At 39.9% G+C, this 20,696-nt stretch overlaps 1 protein-coding gene across 1 annotated transcript in view; it reads right to left on the bottom strand.

Moving 5' to 3' along the window:
* Nucleotides 1-17,207, bottom strand: part of gus (gustavus) — a 50,718-nt gene extending 33,511 nt beyond the window's left edge. The window contains exon 1 of the mRNA XM_011314873.1: nucleotides 16,497-17,207. Within this exon, the coding sequence (XP_011313175.1) occupies nucleotides 16,497-16,918 (422 nt within the window). The 5' untranslated portion in view covers nucleotides 16,919-17,207. The remainder of the gene's footprint in view (nucleotides 1-16,496) is intronic.
* Between the last annotated feature and the right edge of the window lie 3,489 nt (nucleotides 17,208-20,696).

The raw sequence follows: 20,696 nt of genomic DNA, 5'->3' as shown, positions 1-20,696 counted from the left end.
TTGAATTTTTTCATGTCACGTTATCCTTTTCAAGTTATGGAGGCCATGTTATTTGAGATGAGCACCGCTTGTTCATTTTTGATTCTCAGAATATTAATGGAATTCCATCGTTTTCTATTATGTCATTAAATGAGAATTTTATATTTTTTTTCAGCGATACAATTTTACAGTTTAGATTGATATAAGTACACTGAGATGGATTACGTACAAGAACGAAGAACAATGGAAACAGTGAGTTCTCAGTGAGGATGACCATGCAAAATAAAAGGGAACACACAAGAATAAAGGAAAACTGACATTTCTCTCCGGACAATATAATGTCTGAGAGTTGAATCAGGCTTCCATCTTTTCTTCGCTACCTCTGTTTAAAGTTATCCGTCTTTATCTCGGTTATTTTGCTTCGCTTTTGCAAATTATTCTGTGGATTCTTGTGTTCTTCTCTCCTTCATGTTAAAAAGCCTCAAACTATTTCTGCATGGCTTGGAATAGAAGTAGCACTGCCAATTTAGTCAACGAAATACTTTCTCAGGTTTGAAAATTTTCTCCTCTATACTCGGTGTTAAATCTGAGTATTCAAATATTTAAACATGAAAATACGGAGAAGACATGGGGTTATGAATAATTCAAAGAGTGTTCTACCTTAAAACTCCTGCTTACCTCGCCTGACTATAAATTTTTGTGAATGAGATACATCTATAAGTCCTTTTGATTTTTTTTTTTTTTGCAATAGGGAAAAAGCATTTAATGAGCCCCCGGCCATCAGCAGCTCTGAGAATATCTCCGAATTGCTAAATTTTAGATTCAATTTTACTCACGAAAAGATTTTCAGTATTGATTTCCTTGCATCGAGTACAGTCTCACTTGGCGCACGGGTGGATGCTGAATAGAAATCATCAGAGCCCTGTATATTCCAATAATTTGAATACATTTGATTTATCTCTAGTATTCAATACTGACGTTTTACACCATAGCGAAATTATTCCAACTCAAAAGCTTAAATCCCCGAGTTTCGATTCATATTTACTCTGTCTACATTTCATGCCCATATTGAGATACACCAAAACCGCTATATTTAAAATTGTGAATTAAATTTCGACGTAACTTACAACTATTAAAATTGAAATATGATTGTAAACTGTCAGATTATAAATTAATGAGCAAATACTTGATAATTCGCATTTAAAATATCACTACGATTTAAACGAAGGAAACAACTCGAACATAGAAAATTGCTTCGACAAATGATTCCTATCATATCCTATTTCATATCCGTCGAGTAATAACGTGCAAACAGTTAAATAAGCTTTACCTGCTGATCTGATTGGCCATTTGTCTAGAAGCAGCTCTTCTACCCCCCACCCGCCCTCGAGAAATTCAAATAAACCTGGAATAAACATGAGCCATATCCGTCTCCCCTAGTGGAGCTCCTCGTAATTTCACCGTTGATTGTTTGTAACAACTTATTACCCGAGTTTCCACCGGGTAATTCCCGAAACAGACCGAGGAGCGATGCAGATTATGAAGAGACACGCCCGGAGGAGATTTCACCCGAGAAGAGAGAAAGCAAATGACGAAGATGTTGGAAGTTGGCGTTGGGTGGTAGTTTGGTAGGGACAGTTCGTAATGTCATTTGGCCCCGTGAACCCCATGAACTTTCCCCCAATGTTCAGTTAGACATGCTTCATCTTTCCCCTTGCAGCTCCTCACTTCACCCCAACCAGAGGCAGACAAGAATTAGGAGTTCATAGGGTTGAGAAGGGACCTGAATAAATATAACCCCTATTGAAGGAGATATCTCTGGTGCTACAATTGAGTGGCAAATGCGAGGCTGCATCACCAGCAATCTCGTAGTACTGCGGCATCATCAGATTTTACTGTTTAGATATGAGCAATTCAAATTTCGATGGTATAACGACTGCTTAATGACGTATATAATGTCCCTGTATCTGACCTCGAATGATATTCGAGGTTCAGACACAGACCCTCCCGGGGCTTCGAGATAACTAGATGTAACTTCTTATGATAGCCTACTAAGTATATCGCTTTATGCTAATGCTTAAGTATTGATAACATTTAATTGAATTTAGCAATTGTATAACAATTGAAATCTGTCTGTGAATAAGATCTGATTAGATCTGATTAGATAAAAAAAAATTCAAATCATTGGTAAGTCCTCTGCCATTTGACCTAGTCAACTGAGCCTGGCTAGAGCGCCATAGCCCCTCCAGGAAACATGGACTAGCCAAAGATAACTTCTTACCAGTCGATCGTAGTTTGTGATCATGTACAGATATTTCGCCCAAGCCGAACATGTTCAGAACCATCGAATGGAGAGGAGAAGTGAGGCTAACTAGACTGGAGTATTGCGTTTGCTTTGGGCGTATGTACAATGTACATCGGCAGTGTATTCGCCAGTCACAAGGGGGATGATGCCCCCAAACCCCAACTGTCTCCCTAGCATATATCCACTGTCGGCTGTTTCGCTTTATCCGTCGTCTCTTTCACCCAACAAAATCCCCCTCGGCATACTCACCCTCAGTCCACCCTCCATGGGGTGGCTCTCTCATGAGGATCAATACCAAAACCCAGTGGTTATCGTGCCGATACTCTGATGCACGATCCACTCGTCCAAATGCTCGGCTCTGTTCTCTTCGCTCTCACACATCCACCTACCAACACTCCACCCCTAAAATCATGGACTATGCAAATAACAATAATGCCAATGTGCTCAGGCATAGCCACACTGGGGTATGCGAAATATAACGAGAATGAAAAACCATCTCTGGACTGGCAATTAGCCGTACGAGGCACGCATTGCGTATGGTGTTCAACAGAAACATGAGAGGGATGAGTTGAAAAAAAAAAGGGCGCTCCGGGAGCCGTGTGGAGAGCATTTTCATCCACCCCCGGATGCTGTTATATTCATTCATCCGTACTGATAAATACTGGATAGGGTAGACGTGCTAGTGATTTGGGGATGTAGCTATGGAGATCAATTCTTGGGGACTGGTGGGGAACACTTAGGTGTATTAGGCTGATGAATTCCTGGGATGGCGGAGGTACGAGGTGAGTGGACGATTTGGAGACTGAGGGCTGGTTCATCGTTGGAGGTGAAGGCTAAATGGGTGGTTAAGAGTTTATGGGACTAGTGCTGATTTTGAAACTTGAAGAGCTGTGAAAGCAAAGCACCAGAAGAGCGTTTGTTGGTGGTCACCATCTTCTCTCCAAAAGAATCTCAGCATCTCCGTACAACAAGCAATTTGGTAATAGAGATAGCTTTACCCGTAGACTTGCCATCATAATCACATCACATTCCACTTCAATCCACTCTTCAATTCGCCTAAACAATTCGAGTAATGCTGTAATTCAAACTCCCCATCAAAATCAAATGTGAAATTACATCAACAACCTGAACCTCTACAAGTTGCAATGGCTCAATCTACAAGTGAGCCGTTACCAAATAAGATCAAGTATCCGGGTTATACCGCTCTATTCCTCTCGATATCCCTCGCAACTTTCGCAGTTCGTTGGAGTGTTAAACCGCCTCGATCGAAGGAATTTAACGATAGTTGTGTATGGCTGAAGTATACGTTTGGTTATATTCAATGGTTAATGGTAGTGGTCGAGTGGCAGGTTGAATTTATCCATCCGGTCTCAAAAGGCCCACCCCCTATCACATCTAGCCAAAGTGCTTATTCAACTCGCAGGTATGGATGCATAATGCCAGTGTAAAAAGTTCATTAAAAATTAGTAGTTCAAGTGATTCAATTTGAAGGTCAAGGAACCGATAAGTACCCTTCAATTTTACAATTTTCGACAACCTCCAAAATCGATTAATCTAAGTACTATTGGAATTTTCAATGGAGTTGTGAAAAGTTTGACGATCATTTGTCTATGGACGTCTTTCCCTTACGATGCAATAATTCTCCTCGGCATTAATTGAATAGACAATTTTGTTGTATACCCGTAAACTTGTTACCCAATTAATCAACTTATTCAAATGGTTTTACCCACCACTTATGGAGCATTCGGGCGCTTCTGTTTGTGTGGTTAAATTAAACAATGCAAATTGTCGTCGTTACCGAAGGGAAACTTCATCACACTATCAGAGGGGCTTAAGCTTGCGCCGTTTCCCAATAATCCTAACTCCACTTGAAAACCGCTAAAGCCACTGCGTGAATTTGTCAATAATAATGGGAGCGAAGGGACAAGCTGGATCGACTAACGAGACACCATTCTCGATCACGTCCACCAAGTGGCTATTCTCATTGGCAGTTAGCACTGGTCTGTAGACCTCAAACTACTATTGGATGGCCACCAATAGTTTCCACTCCAGATGGTGATGGTGCTAACATCAAAGTTTTCGAGGTGAATCGATGGCTCGAGAAGTCAGACAGGATAAAAAGTCCAAGGAGATATTGAGAATTCTGGTGGTGGTCCCTTGGTGTTCAGGAGTTTTAAAATGGTTTATGCTGCGCACTGTCGATAGCGCAAACTATTTTTTACGATAATTGGCTTTAATGATGCTGCTAACTTGGAAAAGTTATCAAGGTAGGTGATATTTTGTTGGTGAGAAATTACAGGGTAGGGTTTCAGGGTCAATATGAGAATCCAAGTGGAATCGCAGGGCACATGAAAAAAAAAATCCCTTTTCTACCATCAGCCAATGCCAATTTTTCAAGTAATTACAACTTCCCATACATGGTTTCATCAGAGTATCCAGCATGATGTTGAACGCCGGGAACAATTGGTTTGGTAGATATGATGTACGTAAAGTTTTATCCAACGCAGAATCGAATATCGTGGGGAGATGAGGCTGCATGTAGAAGGGTATATCGTCAATAAAATAGAGATCCATGGAGTCGTAAATGCTGACGTAGGCAGTGGGTCGACGACCATATAAACCCAGAAGACCTCGACCCTACGAATAATCCCAAACGATACAATCGAATGGGTGAAAGCTACAGGCGTTTATGTGTTCTCCCAGAAGCTCTTAGATCAGTCTTTATGTTTTGAGTTATGATGACAATCGTATTGGCTTCGCACTATTCTTTTTCTTTTTTATCATATATATAATGCATTTTTTTTTTCAGAGTCAGAGGAGTCCAGGGGGTTGCGAGTGCAAAAAGTGATAATTTTCTTTTTGTTCATTACGCCTGTTTAAATGCACTGATGAAAAGGGCGGGGAAAAAAAAAGAAGTCAACGAAGGCAAAGGCGGGAAATTAGCGTGAGGGCAGAAGGAGCGGTAGCCACACCTTTGGCAAGAGGGTTGACGCCCTTGCCACGAACCGTGGAAAGGAGAACCGCTCTCCGACATTTTCTGCACAAAGAGAAATGACGGTCTACGGTCTCGTAACGAGCTGGAAAATCAAGCCTATGGTTGTTGGATATTATAGAGACAGTATAGCCCGTGTCCATCGAGTCACTTCTATTCACTTGTGTATGTATTATGTACACTGAGGAAACTCGGGGGAAGTATCTTTCCCTTTTGGGCAATCGGCCAAAACCTAATTCTCGCGCCAGTGACTTCGAGCCATACTAATCCCTGTTTAACCTTTTGTGTTTCCAGTTTAAGCTCAAACTCTTGTGAATGTGTCTGATACTGGATTTAAAGGCGGAAGCTATATTGCCAAAATAAAAAGGAATATTTAAGCGCTGATGTGTATGGAAAAAATAAAATAGAAGACACAACTGAAGTATCTAAATCAAATGACTTTGTAAGTCATTAAAATCTCAAAATTAAACCGAAAACACGTGAGAAAAGGTGAGAAACATCTGCTAGGCACCATAAAAGCCTCCATCTTTTTCACTTAATGTCAGAAAATGCTGGAAAAACTGGCCGTGTAAAGTGCAGATTGCCACCCAGTGAGAGGCCGCTCCATACTATTTTATGTATTGTGAAAATTTTTTTTTTCACCTTCATTTTCCCTTTTTTTACCCAAGCTCCAGCACGAAATATACATAAGGCAGTTGAAAACGTACGGTGCCATAGGTAACACACACCAGCAGGTGCGTGTACTATGCTAACGGATGCGATTTATGAATAAATAAATTTAAACCGTCCACTCAGAATAGAGAACGTAACGACAACTGGAAACAAAATTACGTAACACGCCAGTGAGATGTTAGGATAATGCTCTTTGTCTCCGAATCTAACTATTGTATTCGTCAAATTTCACCGTCGCACCATTCAATTTAACTATTTTCTACAGTTCATTCATGGTGCTATTACGAGTGTTGGATTCAATTTCCACGGTCCATCTCTTGCTTTTGTCCAGACGAATCATTCGATTTTGGTCAACATATCAAATTAAATGTGAAATGCATTTGCCAATATTTCGACAACAATAATTGCTGTATGGATATATTGTAACGAGTTATTGGATTTTTCGGCTGCTAGTCGATCCCACTGTCACCGCAAATTCTAGCGGGGTGGAGGAAGAGAATCTGGTCTGGACATTTCGAAATATTCGACAGGTCAATTCAGCCGAATTTGAAATGCAAGGAGTTGTCAAATGAAATAGCAATTCACAGAGAAAAATTGCGGGGTGAAAAAATTGGTAGTATTGCAGAATAAAAAAAAATAGTGGATACATGGAAAGATGATCCTGAAATATTTATTTCTGTCGAAGTTAGGAGTGAAAATGAAGGGGGGAGTTGACTAATAGAGAAATTTTTTTTGGAATTAGTCTCAGCAATTTGTTGTGAATCAATGACGGAAATGCTGCACACATGGGTTGAAAACCTGGCGTTTATCGCTGCACGTACAGGGGAAACTCTCAATAATTTATGCCTAAGGTGTGCAGATGGTTGGAACAGCTGTTCGTTGACTCGTGCCCATACTATCCAGGAATATAAACGCCAAACCCTCCTTGTGACGTCACACACCCATGACGATAAATATATCGAGAGTCAGATGCATAGATTGCACCTACATTTAACACCCCGGTGAGCAAAGTTGGTTGAATTTTCAGGTCAATGAACTCACCCATTTCCTCTCCCCTTCTAAAAAAAATGGTTTGGCTTTTTCTCCCGTAGTTTCAGGTCTTCGGGTTATGTTCTATTACCACCCGTGTCGAATGCACATTGATAATGTATAAATGTGAAATTCCATGCATCCTTTTTTGCACCTGTAGACGCCGTTCATTATTGAAATTGTTTAAATTTAAACGAGAGAGGACAATAATAGAGGTTCTCGCGATAGCGGCGGAAATTGAAAATTCAAAATGCAGATTGATGGAAATCTGTCAATAATAGAGAAGAAGGAATTGTTACACCGACTTTTAGTCAAATAGAAAATGGAATTAAAAAAAAAACAATCAGGTACTTTATCAATCAGCGTGAATGAACACGGAACAGTTGATCGTGCAAATCGATACTCGCTGTATTTTTCATCTATCCTTTTCACCCAGTCGAATGGAACACCATGCATTGATTTCCATATTTCAATTGTATTTAGTAATGTAACGCATGTGACAACTCGTAACCATTATCCGGGAAAATTATTTGTGACACGTTAATGCATTTTCGTTTGCATCTTCTCCACTTTTTTTTATTAACCGACCAGGCAATGGCAACAATGCGGGATCCAAATTTATTCACGAGTCGTGCCAAAAACTGGAGTCTCTAATTTCTGTTCACTCATCGGTAACTACGATAATTTCATTACGTATGACGTCCGACGGTTTTAATTATTAATTTTGATAATTATTATCATTGGGGGATCATTAGTTGGCACTGTCGATGGATTTTGGGGGTGAGGGAATAATCAACTATGCAAATGACATATTTTTTAGGAGTGATGAAATGGAGCTTGGAATTCGAAACTGAATGACGTATTCTTTTTCCTTCCAATAATTCAACAACTTAATTAAACAGTAAATCAGCATTAAAGGGAAATAATGAGAAGTTTCTTCATCGGCGGCAAGTACATTGGGGCGTTTTCGTCGAAGAGTCGAAGAAGATGGAAAAATAATGGTCCACCACTTGCCTTCAACTTTTTTCCCATTCACTATAACAACTTTTCTCAAGGTATGAGGTGAGGGTTACAGTGAAATAGCCATGGTTGTGATCACTATTGCGATCTCCCCTCGTCTCTCATTTCTCGAGGATTTTTTTTACTCAGCAGAATGTTTGAGGAAAGAAGAAAAATAAAAAATCGATTTATCCTTAGGAGTTTTGGCTGAGCGTTTGTCATGTTTTGACGTCTTTTTCCAATAGTTTTTGTTGTTGAACAACATTACGCTAAATTGAGCAAGAATTCTATCAAATTTATCAGCATTCCTCTGATTGATGTCGCATTCGCGATAGTCCGACAAAATGTCATCAACTTTCATCTTCGAGTAGTCATACGGCAAATATCATTTTTTGAATGTGAATTGGTCTGATTAACGTTGCGAAATGTTTGAAACGTTTGAAATAAGTTGCGAAGTACGACATAATTATTCTCATTATGATTGAATGCATCTCATTAGTGTTACCTATTCTTCAATCCTCTCATCTGCGTACACTCAATCAGATTTAAATGTCAAGGTAAGGCTGCGCCAATCACTGTTCGATACTAATTAATTTATAATCAGAAGGGAGAGACTGCCGTCCACATTTTTTTCACATTTTTCTCAATTTCTATTTTAACCTCGATTGATTACGCGATTATTCTCTGAGCAGGATAAATCTCTGGTACCAGAGATTTTGTAATGAAAAATTATCGAACCGAAAGATATTTATTGGATCAACGAGAAATGAGTGCAGAATGATGGGCCCTCCGTTCCCCTTAATGGGTATATTCACTGGGATTTCATCATCACAATTTTAAATGACGAAATTCAATTCGATGATGATTAATTGACATAGGGTGAGGGTAAAGTGATGTCGCGTTGAGAACCTCCTTTATTACATTTTTCATAATTATCACAGTGGCATCGTAATTCCCCCTATTGTAATAGAGGTACAATTTTTTCAATCAACCTTTCATTATACCTATACACTATTCCCATTTGTGCACACGTCAATGATGGTAGACAGGCTGTTATTTCTGAAGATATAATATTGCACATATGTACCTTTGGCTATAGATACAACATATATTCCTGTATCGATTATAAACTGTACACGACCATTAGACGAGGGTGATTGGTGCCGTGATTCATAATTGAGATGCATCGATGATATATTTTTTTAGAGAAATGAAATTATCCTAAATCTTTTAAAAAAATTATACCAGCATGGTGTGCTCCTAGAAATTGGTGTTATTGTCAGTGACCCTTTTGATTCAAAATGCCTATAATCATTTTCTTTCTTTTTTCCTATTTTCGCGCGATTTTTCGATCCTGTGGTAAACATATATATTGCATATATGTATTGGTATAGATAGTGCGGTGCATATCGATTATAAACTATATAGGAGAATTTGCCGAGGATGATTGGTGCAATCGCGAAAGTCCAATACGGTCTGTTGACAGATGTATCGATTGAACGGTTGTTAGTATTGACAGAGGTGTGCGAATCGAATATACGAGGTCGATACGACCCTTGGGTATAATTAACTCAGTCCAATTGAAATTATTGTGTCTGAGAAAAAGCTACTTGCCGGGTCTCGTCTCGAGACGTCATTTTTAAAGGGACCGGTTTTATTTCTATTTTTTTTTTTTTTTTTTTTTGATAATGATGAAACCGGTTAGATCGGTTTATGTATGATGGAAAAAGTAAACATCCGATCAACTATGCTGAGAGAAAATGGTTATCACGTGCTTCAGTTATCGTATCATATGTCCAATAGGAGTGCATTTAAAGGGAACCTCAAAAAAAAATTAATTTGCTGTTATTTATGAATTTCTGATGGCAAAAGTGTTGAAAAAATATTTTGAAAATTACTAGACATAATGAAGATTGAATTTTAATGTACAATGATTAAACCTGACAGTGCATCAGTCAGAGTAATTTTGAACTTTGAAATACGATAACAGTGGACATTGAATTTTTCTGGCTCACGAGGCATAATATCTAGTTACCCAGGGTTGGCTATGGCTTACGTCCAAATGGCTCAGGTGGGAATCCTCTTACGTACAGGGATGAAATCCGAAACGCGATTCACGCTTTTGGGGATGATGATAGTACCTTTTTTTCCTTATGAGAAAAATTTTCATTTCGTTCAATTTCCTCTGGTGTTTCCCAGTGCAAATTCTGGTAGATTTTCACATACAATCAAAACAAATCTCTGGACAAATGGAAAGAGAAAAATTCTTGAATGAAAATAATCTCAACGAATACGGAGTATTCGGAATAAGGAGATATTTTTTTACAGCTCGAGTTCTGTTGATGTTCCAATTATTTTTTCTCTGATTTTCATCAAGTCCTACTTTCCAGGACATTCGTTCTACCGCAGAACTGGTGGCTATATCTGACGGATTCGACCCGATCCCTTTTCTAACTGCCAGGATAGCTAATTGCTTTTGCAGAGACAGACGGAGAGAATGGAACCGACCGGACAAGCGATTGGACTGGGCCGTTGAAAGTTTTCGCTAGAAAATAGGGGCTTCCAAATCCTTGTGCCCTGACTGACTTCAAGTACTGGCCGAGAAAAAAATTCATAACCAAATGTTTCTCTATGCGAAAATAATGTCATTGATTTGGCGGCTATTTTATGTTTCTCACTTTTTCCACAGAATGAATGAACACCGCTATTTTGTCGAACTGATGAACTTGAAATGCCTGCCCCAGTAAATTCTTTTCTGCCAATCCAAGAGCAATGGATTACGTCTAATGTGGCTTACATGGTAAAGTGCCTAGTGCCGCCAAAATTGTTGTGGATAATGTCGCGTAATAAAGATTAATCTTCAACTGGCAGTGCACACGGCAGTACAGCCGTTCATAAATCAATCGCATCCGTCCGATTATCATTCAAATCCTGCGACTGTGACAGAAACTCCCATGAGTTGTACCATGTAGTTGTGCTCCCCTTCGCTTCCTATTCGTTATGATCGAGCAATGTCTATTGGTCTGCTGTATAATGATCATCGATGCCTCACATCGTCACCCTATGGGCTAAGCTCGAATGTGCCAATTCGAGGTGAGAGCGAAGAGAGAGAGAAGTGTTTGATCAACTTGCTCGAGTCGATTCCATTATTTCATCATACAGTTTCAATGTTTTATCAATTCTTGAACTTTTCAGCTCAAAATTCACCCTAAAATCAAGGTATGTCCGCAGCCCCGCAATGACCATCGCAAATCGAATAAGCAATTTGATTTGCTCTCAAGAAGACCCACAATAAATCGAGGTCGTCATTCGCGCTTCAATCGAAAGGGTGTGTACACCCTTATAAAGTACACTGTACAATCCAAGAATTACTGTGCGTTACGATATAGATATTTCCACTGGGGTGAACTTCATCCGTGTGTATATGAACTATGATGACAACGAAAACGAGACAGCTCAAGCCACTTTTTGCCTCGATCTAATGACGAAAATAGATCTTTGAGCAAATTGTGCATCTACATTTTTCATTTGAGCGGCATCTGCTCCACTAGGTTGATCGTTGAAACAGCTGTTGATCGGCAACGAAACGTGTGGAAGAGCGAGTTCTGGTTTGTGTCGGTGGATGAAGGTGAAAGACGGAGGGAGAGGAATGTATGAAAGGGACGGACTTGAAAGAAGAAAAAAAAAAGGAGAAAAAAAATCTCTTAGGTATAGGTGAAGTACAAATAGTAGGTTAGAATGTAGATGGGAGGGCAATGGAGGATAAGAGACAGAAGAGTTTGAAGAAGAGAGACAAGTGGAGAGACAGAATGATAAAGGAAAAGGAGTTGGCAACGTTGGTGGGTCGATAGAAGAGTGGAAACCTGGAGCTACCCTACATGGCAACGTTGGGTTTCGTCTGCTTTAAAGCAGTGATACTCATTCTCTCTGCGTTGTAAACTCAGCTGGAAAATAATACCAACGGTCTTCATTATAGTCAAGACGTAAAGTTAACTTTGAGCACAATTTCTCAATGTACCTTTTGCACGTACCCCATACCTCACCGCCGAATTCGCATGAATGCATCCTTCCAGAAAACCTGTTCACATCGGCTGAAAACGAACCAAGATTTTTCAATTCTTTTCACGTAGAGAGCTCGTTTTACTGAATCGGCTGGATAGTCTGTTATTATGGTTTTGTTGGAATCATTAATTCTCCGAGGGTGATTTTGACATCCATTTCGATGGATATTAATGTCCATTGATCCATGATCTACTTTTTGGTGATTGGTAATTTTTGAGCAGATGGCATGGTCATGGTACTGGAAATTCCCGAAATGAGATGTGCAAAATATTCTGATTTGGCTAGTCCGAATGATAAATTTCATTAGTACCATTATGGTTATGCAACAGATGGATCATGTGCTTTTCTTTTATTTAATCAAGCCAACGAAGAGTGAGTGGGAGTGGGTGGAAGTTGTGGAGGGATGGTGGGGATTTCATTGAGAAAGTTTGTATAAACGCATTGAACGTTGGGGAGAATTAATAATTTATGAACGAGTAGACGAGCCAGTGGAAATGATGGTTAGTCCGCGTATGTATAGCTTGACCGGATGGATTATAAAGTTTGGATCACGGATGTTTGGGTGGGATATATTGTAACTCGCCTCTCGGCTGTTATTCCAATTAATGCTATTCGCAATATGACCAAACCAAAAGAATCCATATTTACATTGACTTTTTCCGTGAAATGTCGATTTGTCTCAGTGAAATAAATATCTCTCTCCCTTTGAGTCTTGAACGCAAACCCTCAACGGAATAATAAAGTAATCAACTGATTTCCTCATTTCTCTTTCGAACATTAACGGTGCGAAGATCCGACAGTAGAAAAACAAACTTGGAATATAATTAGAAGGAAATTTGCTGAGAGACGGCGAGACGTTTCCTCCTATTACTTATAGAGTTGTTATATGTTTTGCAGGGGAGAATTTCTTTTCATCGAGACAGAGAAGTTTGTTGTGGGGGAAAGAGGAGAGAAGCTCTATGAAGGCTTCAACTTGCGGTGAAGAAAACTGAGAAGAAACCGAGCTACTAGTTGGGGCTTTTCATCACCATTCCTAGCATCCAGGGAGATATCGTGGCATGGGTTCTCCTTTTTTTTTTTTTCTTTTTTACCCTTCCGTTCATCATCTGGTGGGAAAAGTTTTCCCTCGGTGGTTTCCTTCGTCACTGCTGCGTTACAGAATTAATTTATCGATTTTAATTCCATCTCCTCTCTGCATTGCCGTAACGATGATTAATTTAATTTTAATAGAGTTTCCCTGGTTATGATTTTTCGGTTTGCTGGATAATGGGTGAAAATTAAAAAAAAAAAAAATAAATGGGAAAATAAAATGAAAATTTTAACCGTAGCATTTGATTTTAAAAAATGATATCCCTTGCGAAGCCCGAATTCATTGAAATTATTATCACTTCGGGATGATGAATTAATTTGGTGAAAATTGGAACTGATTTCGCATTCATAAAATTAAGTTGATATCATCAGTTATGTTCTCTGGTAAATAAATTGCCTCAATTGAGAAACAAAAACCAAAATTCCGTGCAATTGCCCGCAAAAATCGACTTTCCGGACCATAACCATGAATTTTGTTAATCCAACAATTTACTTCCTGGTCGCAATATTCCCTGATAAATGTTGGGATGTTTGAATGCTGGAAGATATGAAGATAAATGTGAAATAAGACGTTAGAGGCGTACGGAAAGTTATTCATGGGAGGCTGACTTCAAGATCGGAATTATATTGGGATTCGGGTAAAGCTTTTCCCGGTGCAGAGGTTGGAGAAAATAGGAGCGCACTTTAGTGAGGTCTTGGGATACTCAGAGTTACCTCTCGAGATTCCTTCATTAAATCGAGAGCCAATGGTAGTGGGATTCGCAGCCGCCAAGGACCGAGGATAAGAAAAATAAAATGATCGAGAAGGAGACGTGGGCCTCGAGAGGCTCAATTCGGTCCTTTCTCTATTGCTTCAGTCCCTCTTTCTTTTTTTTTCTTTTATCATTTCATTCAGTTGGGCGCCCGATGTGGCGGCACCGATTCTATGGGACATCATCATGGAGAAAACGCGGTATTCACAGTATATTAATAATTAGATATTGGCAAGAGGCCTTGATGAATCATTGATCTTGAGCCATTTGGCCATAGATTCGTCTCTATTTGAGTAAGATGAGGTATTTCACGAAAAAGAGTTGTGAAAATTCGAAAATAATTTTTTTTCGTGGAATTGGATTGGAGTTGATGCAGTGGAAATGAAGTGAACTTTTTTTTCCGGATGGATTGGTAGAAGGCGGGATTAGTTCTGGAAAAGTCTGAATGATGATTCGATTTGCTTCAATAGTTCCTGAAATGTCGGAAAAAGTATAAAACTGGGGGTTTTTTGTTTTACTCAAAGACTAGGAAACTGTTGTTTGTGAGCGCATTGAATCGTTCTACTGGGTTTTTTTGACAGGTACTTCTTATTCTACTTCTTTCTGTTTGTCAGAGAAAATCCAAATTCTCATCATGAAGGGATATATCTCACGGATTGAACCAGAAATCTTTGAGGTGCAATGGCTAACACTCAGGACTAATGAATTCCCGATGGAAATGTGCACGTGTCTTGGAAGAATCTGTCTGAGACGTGTGCATTCGCTGTTTTACGCAGTTCACTCGTGCATATTGTCAGTTGACACTTTCATAAATGAGCACGCCCTCAAGTCTGAAGAATACACTGACGTATTTCACAATGAGTTTCATTGGTATCTCATTGTCATTATCAATGAGGCAACAGCAAGCTGTTTAGAGTGAAGATTAGCGCGCGTGGTCAGTATGAAATATTTCAACAATGTGTTGATTAATTCTTTTGAAATTCATGTTGTGGAAAAGAACACGCACTAAATAAGTCAGTTGATCTCATTTAGAGAGTCTTCGTGTACCGAAGTGGAAAATTATTTGTCTGGAGCGATTGCGAAAGAATGACAAAAATGAGGAAAACATTCTGTCCATTATCAGACTAACGCAATAACCAGGAATGAAGAAATTCCAGACAATCTCCATCTCGCGATAATTAAAAATAATCCAGCAAAAGTCATGGTCTCTCTGACTAATCCGATAACATCGGATAATACATCCGATGCGTACCTTTCTAATTTCAAGAGGAAGATTCACAGAAAAATGTGAATAATGACCGCCACTTTTATACAGTTTTTTTCCCCCTGCGAGTTTATCCATCACTCGGCGATCTATACATTTCCGAAGGCCGACTGGAGAAAGAGAATCGGCCCTGAGGGCCAAACGAGAGGAGAATAAACCCAACAAACATCCAGCGCCTGCGGATGGGGAAAGAAAGAAACATCCAGAGAAAAATACGGGCTGTAAAAAAATGAAGGGAGAATTTCAGGGACGGAAAGAACGGAAGAGTAGAGAATTTCAGGCTTTCGCCTTCACCCAGCTGCTCAGTCGATCAGAAATAGCCTTCGCCATCTTTCCTTCTGCTCTTTTTCCTGTAGAACCTCTGGAGATCCTCTCTGCTCTTCAGAACCAACCATTTTGGCAATAATTCATATTTTCAGGAATAGTCGACGAGGGATGTTAGTTCAGCTTGGATCAAGGAAATATTTGCTGGAAAACTAGAAATTACTGGGTTTCTTCGATTTCTGAAAATGCAAAGGAGAAAGATTATTTGAATATTTTTGCCAGACCAAAATAAGTCATCATAATTGTCCCTAACTTTAGAATATAATAAAGCAACTTCCAGCGGAGGAATGGTTAAACCTTATTTATCGCATCAACTCGAGTGGTTAACCGATCAAAAACGGCCTTCGCTTTCTTTATCTCGTGGAGGTTCTCGCGCCTCATTTCTCCAGAAAAGGGAGGTCGAGGCATTGTACCCAAGTGGCATCGCCTCCTGCGATCGACGACTCGTAATCGCAGTGCGTGACTCCACGCCGTGTCGATACCAACCATCAAATCGAGAGTAATTGAAGGCCAATATCACTGCTCCATACATTGTTTTTCTCTTTCTTTTCACTTGTCGCTTCGACTCACTTGATACCGAGCCCCAAAGTACAATCAGTAATTAGGCATTTTTGTCCCTCTATTCTCCATTGGGATTTTTATTACAATCACTCAACCCATTCGACAGTGAAGAGAGAGATCGGCGATGACCTCGAAACTGTGTTGAAATTAACCTTTTGTTTGAGTAAAGAAGCGTGACGCATGTTATTTTAAATTTGCTTTTGAGCTTGCAATACGTGTCACCAGAATAAATGCACGTGCGCGCCCAAACGAGTGGCTGTTACCGAATGTTTCACCGAAACTTTCTTAATCCTAATGTTGAAATTGAATTAAGTAAATATTGTGGGATTATGCTCAAGTCCACTGATAATGCCAGGTGCATTACAACTACTGGTTATAACGTAATGGCGAGAGTTTCTCCACACGCGAAAGAAATCATTTTTGATCTCTTCGTGTAATTCAAATTAAATTCATCATAATCTAGCTCACCTAGTTTCCATTCCACGTTGCACTTGATAATGTTCGAGGCGTTGAGTCAGGTAAGATGATGATGCCTGATTCTCTTCCTCGATATGGAATGATTCTCGCCTGTGAAACCTCCGTCGATGCTGACGATATCGTCGATTCCTCTGAGCTCGCCGCCTCTGCTGATTTGGTTGATGCTGCTGATGGAGATAATGCTGATATGGCTGGACTTGGATCTGATGAAGAGATCCAGGTGTCCTCCACCAAACGACATAGGGGAGCGGGTTGTTGTGCTTCACCTGGATCGTCGGCACCAGATGATAACCATTCGACAATGAATGATTGAGATGAAAAGACAAGCTAAATCGTTGGTGATAGTGACGGATGAACGGTGCTTCCTCGGGGAAGAGGTTGCAGTCGCGCCAGAAGTGGCTACGGGGTAACATATCACGGCGACATTGTCAGCTACGACATGTGGCCGCAGCTATGTATTTAAAATCAGTCAGCCTAATTTGATCATCAGTCAATTTTCGAGAAACTTCACGACACTCAATGACCCTGACAATTTGTCCACTACCGGAAGGTTCAAGTAACTTTAACAGTCCTCAGCCACTGAATCGACGACACTTGGACCAGATCCACTTGCGTCATGTGCGCATACAGTTTAATTTCCCGCGGGTCTCACAACCTTCTCTTCAAGTTAACGTCATGTGAAGTACGTTCGGGATATCATCCACCGTTTAATATCAAGCGTGTTGCCTAATTATCCAACTGGTATGATCGACAGGGTCCCCCGGGGTATGACTTTACCACGCGATGTCAGTGTTTATCCTCAAAGTGTTTTGTTGCGCCCTTACTCTTGTTATTTCCGTCACCACTCAACAATTCATCCACATTTTAATGAGTTGAACAAGTCCTGTAGTTTGTGACTATTGTTGTTGACTAGGATGACAATAATAATGGGAATTCAATAGACGAGGTGTTAAAGGCGCGGTCTCACTGGTTGGTACGATAACGTTTGTATTTCCTTAGCGCTCGGGGATGACGACGCCTCTCCCTTCGAACCACACCGGCTTAGGTCGCACACTTCCACCCCCAAGCCAACCAACGAACCAACGAACCAACGCTCGAGTATACCAACCGATGATACGGCGCGCCACAAATTTTAAACTGTGAGCTTGCGCTGTTTCAACGGTTAGGGGTGATGGTAAAATTCTAAGCGCCCTGTTGTACATTCTTCTCGGTTATCAATTTTCAAGTGATTTTCCTTTCTTTATCTTTGACTGCTAATCACTATACTTGTACCTATTTATCAAATTAATTATGGAAGTCAATTTTGGCACTATATATCACGAGAAATATGTGAGCCATCACCAGAATTCATCAGCAGTATTCGGAGTGCATCGAAGGGGATAAAAATAACGCAATTGAAGTTCTCTACTTCAATTCAAGTATCGATTTGAGGCTATCTCGAGCTTTAGTTGATATCATTGATTACGGTATTCCACCAGCCATTTTTCATTTTTCGTCATTTTGATAATTCTCAGAGTTCTTTTGAGATTCGGTGGTTAAATTGGATTCATTCAGCTTTACACCAGCTAGCTCATTCAATTTACACGACTTGGAGTATTAATACCCCATGATTTTCCACCCTCAGCCAGGGTAATAGGCAAATTCGTTGTTGACGTCAGGCATTATCAATTTTCCGATAATTGTGATCAGCCTGGGTGAAGGTAGATTATAAAGCTCTAGGCATTGCAATGTTCTTGAACAGTTTTTGATGATTCAGTGGAGGAATTTGGAGGGTGAGATTGGATATTCAGCAGATGTTATTGGAATTGAAAATCCGATGAGATAATTTACTTGGGATAATAAATCAATGGATAGTTCTGGTATCTGTAATAGGATAGCCTTGCATTAATGGATGTAACCTCGTGTTGAAAAACGCTTTGTTTTCGTGAAATTTCAGTGGACAAGTATTGAAGAGGTGAATGTTCACGAAGGTCGTTACGCCTTCACCTGTTTTGTCGACCCTGCAGGTGAATCGACAGAAGGGAGGGGAAATATAAAGTTGCAGACCGATGGCCATCCTTGACCTCGAGGCATCGGGGCATTGACTGTTGTGTTCTTGTCAGACGTTGATCGACGGAACTTGTTTTTCCGTCGTGGAAAATCAGCGGAGAATTCAGTTGGGTGATTCTGTGAGCTTTTGAGTGTGATAATTTAATTTGGTGGGAAAATTTTCATGGAGGATTTTCTCGGTATTCATGTTGATATCTTGAGTCATTTCAAGTTTCTAAGAGCTAAGAGGAATTTCATTTGAAAGCCCGTCTATGATAACATTTAGATCTTGTTGAATAGTCTAGAGTTGGAACGGGGTGTTTCAGTTCTCTAGTTAAATATTAAATGGGTGGGAACATTTGTCAGGAGCATTGACGGCAATGTAAATGACAGTCATGAATTTTCAGGGGTTTGGAAATAGAACACGGAGTGTCTTTTCCAATTTGATAGTTTAAAAAATTAACAGATTCTGATTTGACAGTAAGTTCAATTGGTCCTCATAATTTCGTAACGATTTTAGAAGAAGTGAGATTTTTATAGAACTCCTTCTTCATTATTATTAACAAGGATTATAAAAAATTTAAGAGAGGATATGAAAAGAGAATGAGGTGGTGTAGGGGGCACTTTGAAAGGATGTGTTCGTCCCTGGACGCGGTCGGTGGTGTACCCCACCTGACGAGGGCGTTTGGGGCGCGTCGTGACGCCTTTAGCAGTGAACGATTGGCTACCGTTCAATGTCATGCGCACCACCACCATCACAACCACCAACCCCTATTGATCGGCGCGTGCTTTTCTCACCCCCCCAGAGGACACTTGCATGCAAGATCCCTAAAGATACGAGGGAACCTTTACATCGGGGGGCTCTTCATTGCTGCCGGTGCGCTCCCAACGCTTCCAACGCTTCCAACGCTTCCAACGCTTCCAACGCTCCCAGCCCGACGTCGAGCTGCTGCACCATCGCACCATCACCACTCTCTCTACAACCTAACATTATATACTTCAAGCAACTGCCAGGGTAGCACGAAAACGTTGAGCTTTATTAGAAGGGGGGATTCTACTGCGACGGGGTATAACTGTTATCAAACTACAGGGGATGTTTTATAGTTTTTCGAGTCTTAACGGTGGTCTCGCGGAATGCGACAGTGAGCAACTATCTTGCCAAGCCGTGAAACTTTCTTCTTCGATGAATCATAATATTTCGGATTTTAGAGGGAAGGAGATTAATTGTCAAGCTGGGGATTAATTAATGAGGGTGGTAGGAGCCGGGAGATTTGGCTGATAGTGTTTGGTTTACGGAGTGAGGAGACATTTCTCGATTAAATTCCAAGAGATTGGTGGAGTGATGTTGTGGATGGATGGGTATAATGAATTTGGCAATGACTTGGAGGGTGCTGGCAAAATTTTCTGCTTTTACTTAGGAGGAAACACTTTTTGGAGATTATATTCTTATATAATTTGATTTTTATGTCGTGGGAAATTCTAAATTCTACCTTTAACCTTGCTCGAAATATTTAATTACACTGATCCCTCACTAGCATTGAGAATATCAAATATTCCTGACATATTGATGAAAGTATTGAAAAGCTTCCACAATTCTCGAGTCCCGACGGAATTAACAATAATAATCGAAAATTAAGTAATTTCATTTTGAGTAAGTGGTTCATATGGCAGTCGAATGTGGTTTAAATTTGAATCACACAGGCACCTTAATTAATTTGAGTCATTTAGATGGACAAATTATGAAGATATCAAGCGTTGAATGGAGTCATTTACCGCGACATTATTATGGAGTTTGTGTGTCTCTTCTTAAATTGCACAATTTCCAGTGTAACACATATAATATTCCTAATTTGGTTAAGAATTGGAGAGATACCAAAGAAGGTCACGAGGATGAGTACACGAGAGGAAAGAAAATATGTGCGATGTTTCAAGGTTATTGGAAAGGGGCCACTTGAGCGTGTACAAGTCAGAGACAACATTTCGTTGAGTTATACAACATTCTTTGGCAAATGAAAAAACTTCATGGAAGAAAATACTATTTTAGTATTTTGAAATAGTTTAATAAAGCTTTAAAGTGGAAATCGGAGATGATGTTTTTTTATCTGCTGAAAAGTGCGATTTTTCCTTCACGCGGGCATGATGGAGAAATCAAATTTTTTCATG

The sequence above is a fragment of the Fopius arisanus genome, unplaced genomic scaffold (genome assembly GCF_000806365.1).
Source record: "Fopius arisanus strain USDA-PBARC FA_bdor unplaced genomic scaffold, ASM80636v1 scaffold00232, whole genome shotgun sequence".
Taxonomy (NCBI): domain Eukaryota; kingdom Metazoa; phylum Arthropoda; class Insecta; order Hymenoptera; family Braconidae; genus Fopius; species Fopius arisanus.
The sequence above is the reverse complement of the archived record's forward strand: the minus strand, read 5'-3'. Positions and strand labels throughout refer to the sequence as shown.